Genomic DNA, 12,649 nt, shown 5'->3' with positions numbered 1-12,649 from the left:
GCTGAAGTCATTCCGCCCTAATGGTATTAACAAACTTAATGACTTCACCAGGATGAACGTGAACTAGACCCAATCCCGAATTGTAACAAACAAGTTCATTCTCTCTATATAGTGTAAACTTTACCGTTAATTCGTATTAGTAATCCTGGAACAACCTACCCAAATATTTACAGCTCACATTTTTGTTTATTTCTTTTTTCCGATTTCCAAATTTAGAATATATCCAAATTCATATTTCAAAATTGTCCTTCCATATTATCTTTCTTTAATTTCTTTTTATCATGTAGAGTTACGCTACGTTGAGAGAATAAGACAATGTACGATTTACTGTTGGCCGTAATTAATTAGCGATAATTAATTCGTTCAATTATGTAAATCACACTTCACCAGGGTACACCCGATAGACCGGACGCAATTCATAGCGCTCCGGATTTCTTTGTTCACAACTGTCTATAAACTCAGAATTAAACATGTAACATTGTAAATATTTAGTGTTTGGTAGTTTAGTAGTAGTGCTAGTTGTTTTTGCTTCTCTATTTCCTTTGTTTTTATGACTTCTTAACTTTTTTCTTTGTCCTGAGGAAGGGACAGGTTGTCCCGAAAATTTGACAATTATTATTGTTCGTGTCGTTGGTCATTTTTAGTGCTTTATATATATATATATATATATATATATATATATATATATATATATATATATATATATATATATATACAGTTGAACTTCAGTATCTAGAACACTGGTATCTCGAATACAAGAATAATGAAAATGTCGAAATTATCTGAAAGTCACAATCGTTTATTCTTACCCTCGATATCTCGAAGCAGGTTTGAACAAACTTTATATTTTAACCAAAGATGTATCTATCCAAGACTAATTACTGACATAAAAATTTTGCATGTTCAAAGCTGCGCTATATATGTTTCCCATAAGCAAAACGTCAAGAAAAAGCTAGGCACATTTTTGTCTTATTTTGATTGGATTGCAAAAATAGCTTCATTTCTGACTTCATCTACAGCCTGTAAGTGCATTTAATTGTGAAAAATGTATTGGAAATATTTCTAATATAAACACTTCTACAAAATAATAAACAAAAAACAACTATACATATCTGAGTCACATTCTAAAATGCTGGTTTTGGGGGGACAAAATTGACTCTTATCATGTATGGTCCTTTGCCCACAAAATTTAGAATTTCCTTGTCTTCAGAATTGAGTAAGTAAAAATGTTTTGCCATCAAAAACTTTGAAAGCTGAAAAATTTGGTATTTGTTTTTTAATTAATTGAAATACATAAATAATCTTTTCTAGGGATATGTTAGCAAACCTACCCACTTCATTTTGTAACCTCAGTGCTGTGCAGAAATTCTTAATTTACATAGAGATCTTTCTGTGTTCAAAATTTGTAGCTACAGATAAATAATTTCCATGACCCCAACTTTGTTTGAGTTTCACATTTGTGCAAATAGCTTTGTTGACTTGTAAACTTATTTGTGAATGTCGTCTGTGATACCAAGAGACATAACTCGTACTAGAGTTTCTGCCCTTACTCTCTCATTTCCGGTGTAAACAAATTATCGTGAAAAGAGTCAGAAAACGTGTCGTACAGTTGCAATATTATCGATATATTTAAAATATCAGACAGAAGCCTCCAAGGCCAAATGGAGCAATGTGTTTATTTGAAGAAAAAATATTGATGCTTTTTGATTAAAGCAAAATTTGATGAATTCAGAGCTGAGCAATCAAAGAGTGAAAGACTAAAACAGTGAAAGGGCAAGGAATATATCGTGCAGTTCGAATTTACTCGAAACGTACTAAATATCCTGAAGAACAAATGGTACATCCTTAAACGCACTATAGAGCAATGGAGGAATTTTGCAAAAGCTTACCTAAAGTTGTAAGTATCAAATTCGATTGTTATTTTTTCCTTAAGCTGTTGTGTGAGATCACAGAAGTTCGCAATTTTATCAATAAAGTCAATAGAAATCACTCGATTGACCAAGCCATGAGCTATGCGTTAGCATAGCATGGCTTGGTCAATCGAGTGATTTTTATTGACTTTATTGATAAAATTGCGAACTCCTGTGGTGAGATTGCCTTAGGTCTACCTAACAAAAAGTTTTGTTTTTTTTTTTTTTTTAAAAATTGAGTAAAAAGAGAAATGTTTCTGTATGTAGTTTATTACAAATAAGATTTTTAATTGAAAACATCATTTGCAGGAATTGCATGCACATATCAATGGCTCAGTTAGTGAGGTTACAATCCAGAAATTACTGGCGAAGAAAAGGAATTTTGACCAAAGTTTCAGCTTTAAGAAAGGAAGCACTGCCACTCTGAAGGAGTAAGTTAAAATAGAATCAAAGAGCAATGAGTAACTTACACTTCAAAAATAATTTGTCGTATCTTAGATAAGAAATTTAGAAACATCTCTTATATCGGAAATTAAAGTAGAATACAAACTGTATAATAGCCATATTTTAGTATATGTTACATGTGATTGTGTGTGTAATAATAGTAGTTTGCATACATATTCTCAGTGCACGATATACATTTAATTGATTTTACATTTTTTTGTCTTTTCTTTACATTATGTTTCATGTGATTGTATGCCAACTCGATAAATAAAATTAAATATATCATGTTATACTGAACATATACCTACTTCCAGAGAACAGTCCTTGCAAGTCCTTTGATGTAAATATATTTTATGATGGTACTGTATTTTTCTATATTTTTTCATTGGTTTGAATTTACCTAGTAAGGAAAGCTTCAGGTAAGATGATTATTTTTTGTACTTGTTCATAAGCTAGTATTCATTGGGTAAGGAGAGGGTTGAGACATTCTGTTTCTTTGGTAGCCTGACATCCCAAAGGATTTTTTTTTTTTGCAATAGAAAAAAACCTCTCCTATAGACAGGAGCTACTTTCTACCTAAAATACTCTCTACCAGGTGTGATCATTTTCAATCAATTCGAAATTCTGAATAAAATTTTGTTTTTACAATACATTTTTTTCTGTTATAGGTGCTTTGAAAAATTCCGCCTCATCCACCAACTCACAGACAATGCTAAATCTGTTTACCAGGTAATAAGCTGAATATATTTACCAGGTAATAAGCTGAATATGTTTACCAGGTTATAAACTAAATCTGTTTACCAGGTAATAAGTTAAATCTGTTTACCAAGTAATAAGCTAAATCTGTTTACCAGGTAATAAACTGAATCTGTTTACCAGGTTATAACATGTCATAAGCTAAAAATCTGTTTACCAGGTAATAAACTAAATCTCTTTATCAGGTAATAAGTTAAATCTGTTTACAAGGTTAGAAGCTGAATCTGTTTACCAGGTTATAAACTAAATCTGTTTACCAGGTAATAAACTAAATCTGTTTACCAGGTTATAAGCTGAATCTGTTTACCAGGTAATAAGTTAAATCTGTTTACCAGGTTATAAGCTAAATCTTTACCAGGTAATAAGCTAAATCTGTTTACCATGTAATAAACTAAATGTGTTTACCTGGTAATAAACTGAATCTATTTACCAGGTAACAAGCTATATCTGTTTACCAGGTAATAAGCTGAATCTGTTTACCAGGTAATAAGCTAAATCTGTTTACCAGGTAATAAGCTAAATCTGTTTACCAGGTAATAAACTAAATCTGTTTACCAGGTAATAAGCTAAATCTGTTTACCTGGTAATAACCTGAATCTGTTTACCAGGTAATAAAAGATTAATTTTTTAATTAAAGTGAAAAATTGTGATAACTTACTGACTGTCTCACCATTCTTTCTTCTCAGGTTACATATGATGTTATTCATGAATTCCATGAAGATAATGTAAAGTACCTGGAACTTCGGAGCACCCCAAGAGCAGTTCAGGATACTGGCATGTCAAAAGAGAGTTATGTAGAATCTGTGTTACGTGCAATACGAGACTGCAAAGATTTAGACATCAAGGTGAGACTTCTCCTTGCGATTGATCGCCGGAATGGAGTACAAGTTGGATGGGAGACGCTGAAACTTGCTCAGAAATTCCAAGAATCACACAGGGATCTCATTGCAGGAATCGACCTCAGTGGTGACCCAAATGTGAGCAAGCTAGGTCCAATTTTTATATTGTTTGGAAACACTGTTCTTCTAAGAATACATAAATTGATGTTAAATTTATTAATGACATGGCTGAGCAATTATTACCACCGAATGATGGTCAATTTGGAAAGAATAAATTACTTATTTCTTTCAAAATATGAGGGCTGTTATGAAATTATTGAGACACTGAATTTATTTTCTAGCCATTATAAATGTTTTGGATATTTTTGATTATAAGATCAGCTGTTGTTTCAAGTAGACTGTGTAATGTTAAAATCCGCAGTGACAATTACTAGGTTGGTGATGCGAGAGACTACCTCCCCATTTTTAGAGAAGCGAAGAAGTCGGGTCTCAAGCTAGCTTTACATCTTTGTGAGGTAGGAAATGTACAGGATTCATGTTTAAATCTGGCTGAACTCACAGTAAAGGTTTCGATATGTGACTAAGGAATTCAAATTTAAAGCTGGCTCTGTGTCTGTGTGATGTAAGTAATGTAGAAAATTTAAATTTGAAGCTGGTTGTATTCCTGTTTGATGTAAGTAATGTAGAAAACTTAAATTTAAAGCAGGTTTTACATCTGTTTGATGTAAGTAATGTTGAAAATTCAAGTTTTAATAAAGCTGGCTATATACCTGTTTGATGTAATTAATGTTAAGAACTTAAATTTAAAGCAGGTTTTACATCCGTTCGATGTAAGTAATGTAGAAAACTCAAGTTTAAAGCTGGCTATATACCTGTTTGATGTAATTAATATTAAGAACATAAATTTAAAGCCTGTTTGTTATCTGTTTGATGTAAGTACTGAAGAGAACTCTCTGACTCATGTTGGTTAACTCAGTAGGTAAGATATATGGCAGACTTGGTTAACAAGCTACTTTACACCTGTGTTAGGTAGAAAATACACAGAACCTAATTTTGAAGCCAGGTTTTACTTCTGTAATGACAAAAATATTAACAGTATTTGGTTTCAAGCCGGTCCACATCTGTAAGGTAAGAAACAAGCTGAACTCGTATCTCAAACATTCCATAACTTACACTTGTAAAAGGAAAAAATAAACAGGGAAACTGAACACCAGTTGGAGTTAATAAATGTAATAATTCAGATCATCAGTTTACTTTATACCCCTTTTTTTGGTAAAAATAGACAAGTATTCTCAGGTCTTAGGCTGGCTTTACATGGATTAAGAAAAGGGCAGGACTAATCTCGTGAGTAGCTTTTTACTTAGATGAGTTACATCTGTGACAAGAAATAATAAAGATCAAAGACTCAGCTTTTAGGCTTTGTACTTAGATGAGTTACATCTGTGATGGATGAGAAATATTAAAGATTAAGCTCTTAGGTATAATATTTTGTGGTATGAATTGAAAGGGTTCTGGCTATGTACCTTATCAGAGGTTAAAATGAGCAGCACTTTGACTGCAATTGGATTTATACTTGAGCCAGAGACTGAAATAAGTATCTGTTGTCCATTTGACTAGGTGTTGTTGATTTGTCAATTTTTAAGGCATATTCTCAAGAACTACATACATAATGCAAGGACAGAACAAAACATATACACATAGGTATGTACTTTAAGAAATGTTTACATTTGTGCCTTTATTGGGTGTACAGCTCTGTCAGGCATTAAGGCATGCTGGCCTCTTGTTTAATTTGGCTATCTCCACAGTGACATGTCACTGGTTATTTTAAATTATTGTCTTTTAATGTCACTTAATGTTTATTTTAAAGTTCTATATTATGTAATCTTTAGTTAATTGAATTTCACAGGTTCCCGCCCCAGAGGAAACAATGGATATGCTAAACCTGCCCCCTGACAGGATTGGACATGGTACCTGTCTTCATCGGGAGGCAGGGGGAAACCAGGAATTTGTAGACACTGTTCTTAAACACAACACTCCACTAGGTATTACTAAACATGTAGACACTGTTCTTAAACACAACACTCCACTAGGTATTACTATACATGTAGACAGTGTTCTTAAACACAACACTTCACTAGGTATTACTATACATGTAGACACTGTTCTTAAACACAACACTTCACTAGGTATTACTATACATGTGGACACTGTTCTTAAACACAACACTCCACTAGGTATTACTATACATGTAGACACTGTTCTTAAACACAGCACTTCACTAGGTATTACTATACATGTAGACACTGTTCTTAAACACAACACTCCACTAGGTATTAATATACATGTAGACACTGTTCTTAAACACAACACTCCACTAGGTATTACTAAACATGTAGACACTGTTCTTAAACACAACACTTCACTAGGTATTACTATACATGTAGACACTGTTCTTAAACACAACACTTCACTAGGTATTACTATACATGTAGACACTGTTCTTAAACACAACACTCCACTAGGTATTACTATACATGTACATGTAGACACTGTTCTTAAACACAACACTCCACTAGGTATTACTAAACATGTACATGTAGACACTGTTCTTAAACACAACACTCCACTAGGTATTACTAAACATGTAGACACTGTTCTTAAACACAACACTTCACTAGGTATTACTATACATGTACATGTACACACTGTTCTTAAACACAACACTCCACTAGGTATTACTATACATGTAGACACTGTTCTTAAACACAACACTCCACTAGGTATTACTAAACATGTACATGTAGACACAGGTGTCACTATACATGTACATGTAGACACTGTTCTTAAACACAACACTCCGCTAGGTATTACTATACATGTACATGTAGACACTGTTCTTAAACACAACACTTCACTAGGTATTACTATACATGTAGACACTGTTCTTAAACACAACACTCCACTAGGTATTACTATACATGTAGACACTGTTCTTAAACACAACACTCCACTAGGTATTACTATACATGTAGACACTGTTCTTAAACACAACACTCCACTAGGTATTACTATACATGTAGACACTGTTCTTAAACACAACACTTCACTAGGTATTACTATACATGTAGACACTGTTCTTAAACACAACACTCCACTAGGTATTACTATACATGTAGACACTGTTCTTAAACACAACACTTCACTAGGTATTACTATACATGTACATGTAGACACTGTTCTTAAACACAACACTCCACTAGGTATTACTAAACATGTAGACACTGTTCTTATACACAACACTCCACTAGGTATTACTAAACATGTACATGTAGACACAGGTGTCACTATACATGTACATGTAGACACTGTTCTTAAACACAACACTCCGCTAGGTATTACTATACATGTACATGTAGACACTGTTCTTAAACACAACACTTCACTAGGTATTACTAAACATGTAGACACTGTTCTTAAACACAACACTTCACTAGGTATTACTATACATGTAGACACTGTTCTTAAACACAACACTTCACTAGGTATTACTATACATGTAGACACTGTTCTTAAACACAACACTTCACTAGGTATTACTATACATGTAGACACTGTTCTTAAACACAACACTCCACTAGGTATTACTATACATGTAGACACTGTTCTTAAACACAACACTCCACTAGGTATTACTATACATGTAGACACTGTTCTTAAACACAATACTTCACTAGGTATTACTATACATGTAGACACTGTTCTTAAACACAACACTCCACTAGGTATTACTATACATGTAGACACTGTTCTTAAACACAACACTTCACTAGGTATTACTATACATGTAGACACTGTTCTTAAACACAACACTTCACTAGGTATTACTATACATGTAGACACTGTTCTTAAACACAACACTCCACTAGGTATTACTATACATGTACATGTAGACACTGTTCTTAAACACAACACTCCACTAGGTATTACTATACATGTACATGTAGACACTGTTCTTAAACACAACACTCTACTAGGTATTACTTTACGTGTGTATGTAGACACAGGTGTCACTACTATACATTAACATGTAAACACTGTTCTTCAACACAACACTCCACTAGGTATAATGATACATGTAGACACTGTTCTTAAACACAACCATCCACCAGGTATTACTACAGTAAAACATGCTTATAACAAAGTACCTGGGACGGATGATTTTGCTTTGTTATAAACACAATTTGTTATATCTGTTAAGTTCACAATATACTGTATGTGTACATTAATTCACTTAATCAAAATTTAGTGCAGTAAGTGGGTATTGAGTGGTTGGTCTAATCATGAATTAGGGCTACACACATCCGCACCATGTATTGTATTTTTGAATGATTTATTAATGGTATTCATGAATTAGCCTATTGTTGTCAGCGCCAAAGCCGCTAAAATATGAAGCCCGCTTGTTTAAGTACACATACAGTATTTTAAAGCCATGAGAAATGAAAATCTTAACTGTAAGTGTCAATTCGTTATAAGGGTGTTTGCTATAAGCTTGTTTTACTGTATATACATTTATGGAGTGGGATTTTGTTTTGTTTTTTTTTAATCTATGTTCTTCTTGGAAAATGTGGATTAATAATTTTTTGTTGAGGTAAAATCTATAGTTCTTTGATAATCTTATTTCATGATCTAGCTCAATCATGAAAAACAACAATAATTAGTATGCAGCATAAAATAATGAAACCACTTTAAGGCATTTATTATGTTTATAGAAGAAGATTAATAGCATAAAATAATTTATATCAAGCAGTGTATTTTAGTGTATTCATTGTTGCAGAGCTTTGCTTGACCTCTAACCTCATTGGTCAGACTGTCCCTAACCTTGACAACCATCAGTTCAAGTTTTGGTATGAGAAGAAACACCCCTGTATCATTTGTGTAAGTCAAGATGTCCCTTGTATTAACTGTGTTTATCCAAGTTAGAGCATTTAAAGAAAGAATACCCTGTAATAATTGTGTAAGCATCTTTCCTAGCCAAGGGTTTCTGATCGGCTACTCTCCTCACAAACCCTTGGCCTATGGTGCTGTCAAAAGTCGGGTTTGTTTATGTCACATAATCCTGAATCTTACTACATATGCACGGATTGCGTCATCGACAGAAATAAAAAGCAAATTTAAAAGTAGAAGTTTTTGGATATCGAATTATTAAAAAGAAGGTATCGATGTTTGTTATTTAGCGTGCAGATCTACATCTGCAATATAGATTGAATGACACCAGAGCTATTTATAGAATTGAATATTAGAATGAATAGAATGGATCGTTGTTTACTCTTTTTTTTTATTCCGAGACTAAAGAGTCAAGATATATCCTAAATACAGTTGTTGTCATTGGTCAAACGATAACATTCAACTCCAATCACAACACTAGAAAAAAATACAATTTTTTTAAGCACTATAGGCCAAGGGTGTGTGAGGAGAGAAGTGGATCAGAAACTGTTGGCTAGCAAAGATTTTGTTTAAGTCACTTACAAAGAACACCCCTGTATCATTTGTGTAAGTTAAGATGTCCTTTGCATTAGCCGTGCTTATGCAAGTCAATTATTTAAAGAAAAAATCCTGAATAATTTGTGCAAGTCATGTAGTCACAAGAACACCCCTGTATCATTGGTGTAAGTCACTTAGTCACAAAGAATGCCCCTGTATCATTGGTGTAAGTCACATAGTCACAAAGAATGCCCCTGTATCATTTGTGTAAGTCACATAGTCACAAAGAATGCCCCTGTATCATTTGTGTAAGTCACTTAGTCACAAAGAATGCCCCTGTATCATTGATGTAAGTCACATAGTCACAAAGAATGCCCCTGTATCATTGGTGTAAGTCACTTAGTCACAAAGAATGCCTCTGTATCATTGGTGTAAGTCACATAGTCACAAAGAATGCCCCTGTATCATTGGTGTAAGTCACTTAGTCACAAAGAATGCCCCTGTATCATTGGTGTAAGTCACATAGTCACAAAGAATGCCCCTGTATCATTTGTGTAAGTCACATAGTCACAAAGAATGCCCCTGTATCATTGGTGTAAGTCAGTCACAAAGAATGCCCCTGTATCATTGGTGTAAGTCACTTAGTCACAAAGAATGCCCCTGTATCATTTGTGTAAGTCACTTAGTCACAAAGAATGCCCCTGTATCTTTTGTGTAAGTCACTTAGTCACAAAGATTTGTTAAGTCATGTAGTCACAAGAATACCCTTGTATCATTTGTGTAAGTCACAGTCACAAAGATTTGTTAAGACAGTAGTCTCAAAAATATCCCTGTATCATTGGTGTAAGTTAGAGTGATCAACAGATCACCCATGTATCATTTGTTTGAGTTGTTGTATTTATAAAACATATTTAGTATCATATTTTTGGACCTTATATTCCCAGCACACATGTATTATCTGATTAACTGACTGTCTAAGATAACATCCAGTATAATCTTATTTAAAGCATAAAAGTTCTCTTTTTACATATTTATCATTTTTCTTTGGATAAGTTATAGTTGCTTCTAGAAATGTAACCAACATTAGACTGACACTGTTGTAATTTTCTACTTTACAGACAGATGATAAGGGGGTCTTTAGTACCTCCTTGTCAGAGGAGTATCAACTGGCAGCTTCTACTTTTGACCTTAAACAATGTGACTTATGGAATCTATCAGAGCAAAGTATAAACTATGCTTTCTGTGAGGAGAATGTCAAAGAAAAACTGAGAGATAAATTTAAAGTATACAAATCTAAGATTGAGGAGCAGTTTAATATAAAACTGTGACAAGTAAGGTCTGCAATCTGATAGTCCTTTCAGGATATTTGTTCAGACTGAAGACCTAGACTTTATTTTTAGAATCTTGTATTATTGATTCATATTTCAAAGAATCAAGTTGAATCTGATATATTATGTCAATTTTGGTTTGTTTTTTTTCTGGAATATCCATCGTATATAATATATCACACTCAGCAGAGCTTATGACATCCCACAAAGAAATTATTGATACAGAATCAAAAAGAGATTCTATGACTCTATAGACTTTATGTGGATATATTGGCAAGATTGCAGCACAAAATCTAGTGTTTGGATTGATGATGTCTATGGATTAATGTTGGTTTTATGCCGTTGATGGATTGATGATTTCTATGGAAGATACCGTGGTAAAATTGTCATTATTAATAAACAGATAAATTAGAATGAGATGTGTTATCATTGCACCACCAAATTGACCTTGCTTTGACCTTTGCCCTTTCAATTAGCACACAAGAAGAATTTATTTATACTTGCATGATGTATTCAGATCAGTATCTTTTAACATCATAAATAACTAAATCAGAATGATGTTTTAAATACCCCACTTAATTTTGTGATTAAAAATATCTTTCTCATTCTTGGCCGATTCTGGTCATCATTTTCAAACTTCACACTGAGGTAAATCAAGCTGAGATGTAATTTGTAGCAGGGTATAAAGATTAAAGAAAAACACACAAGGCTTCCATTTTTTTTTTTTTATAGCTAATTGCATTTTCTTAGACATTTAGGTATATGATTGACTTAGAATACGATTAAGGGCTCAAAGCAGGTGTGACGGTCAATATAGGGGATGCTTACTTCTCCATGGCACCTGGTTCCACATATGATTTTTATGCCCCTCCATGAATATGGCCGGGGCATATAGTGTTTGTCATGTCTGTCTTCCGTCCTTCTGTCCTTCCGTCCTTCCATCACACTTTGTGTTTAGCTCTGTTCAAAGCTCAGTTTCAAAGGAAACTATCCAAAATATTTTTATCAAACTTCATATGCTGATAGATATTGATGAGAGCTATGCAACTGCATCAACATTTTTTGACCTTGACCTTTCCTTTGACCTTGACCTCACTTTTCTTAAATTAGTGTTTAGCTCAGTTTTAAAGATACCATTCAAGATAGTGTAATCAAACTTCATATGTTGATACACACTGATGTAAGCTATTCAACTGCATCAACATTTTTTTTACCTTGACCTTTCTTTTGACCTTGACCTCACTTTTCTTAAATTAGTGTCAAACTCCATATGCTGATACATACTGATATAAGCTATTTAACTGCATCAATATTTTTTCACCTTGACCTTTCCTTTGACCTTGACCTTACTTTTCTCAATTTGTGTTAAAATGTTGCATTATTAATATACCCTTGGCGGGGCATTCATCTCCTATGGACATATTTCTAGTTTTTTTCAGTTGCCCATGTTTGGTCAGCTTTCAATTTGTATTGTTTTATTGGACAAGGAATGTTCTGATTGTACACTCAAGTACTCTGAAGTTGACATTGAAAAGATGCTTGAGTTTCTGATTGACAATATCTATGTAGTTTTTGGAGATCAGGTCTTCCAACAATCTGTTGGAATTCTCATGGGTACTAATTGGCCCCGTTATAAGCAGACCTATTTTTGTATTCATATGAAGCAGAATTTATTTAAAAACTTCTATATGAGAAGAAGAAAACGCTTGCTGTGGCCTTCAACTCGACATTTACAATGCAGATATATCGACGACGTATTATTAATTAACAATAGTTACTTTCATTCATATATCGATATATATTCCAGTGAACTTGAAATAAAAGACACCACAGAGTCTGACACATCTATTTCATATTTGGATAATTTACTAGTACTTAAGAGACCTAACCT

The 12,649-nt window shown here is 33.4% G+C and overlaps 1 protein-coding gene across 1 annotated transcript; it reads left to right on the top strand.

The window, feature by feature from the left end:
* The first annotated feature begins 1,638 nt into the window (after window positions 1-1,638).
* LOC133183138 (adenosine deaminase-like protein) lies at window positions 1,639-11,166 on the top strand. Its single transcript, XM_061318094.1, has 8 exons — window positions 1,639-1,897; window positions 2,220-2,341; window positions 3,023-3,083; window positions 3,797-4,087; window positions 4,384-4,464; window positions 5,856-5,991; window positions 8,784-8,884; window positions 10,549-11,166. The coding sequence occupies exons 1-8, from the start codon at window positions 1,865-1,867 to the stop codon at window positions 10,756-10,758; spliced, it is 1,035 nt and encodes a 344-aa protein (XP_061174078.1). The 5' UTR covers window positions 1,639-1,864; the 3' UTR covers window positions 10,759-11,166.
* Window positions 11,167-12,649: the final 1,483 nt, after the last annotated feature.

Source organism: Saccostrea echinata, unplaced genomic scaffold (genome assembly GCF_033153115.1).
Source record: "Saccostrea echinata isolate AGI-Se365-2 ecotype Australia unplaced genomic scaffold, CSIRO_AGI_Sech_v1 ptg000009l, whole genome shotgun sequence".
NCBI lineage: Eukaryota > Metazoa > Mollusca > Bivalvia > Ostreida > Ostreidae > Saccostrea > Saccostrea echinata.
The sequence above is the reverse complement of the archived record's forward strand: the minus strand, read 5'-3'. Positions and strand labels throughout refer to the sequence as shown.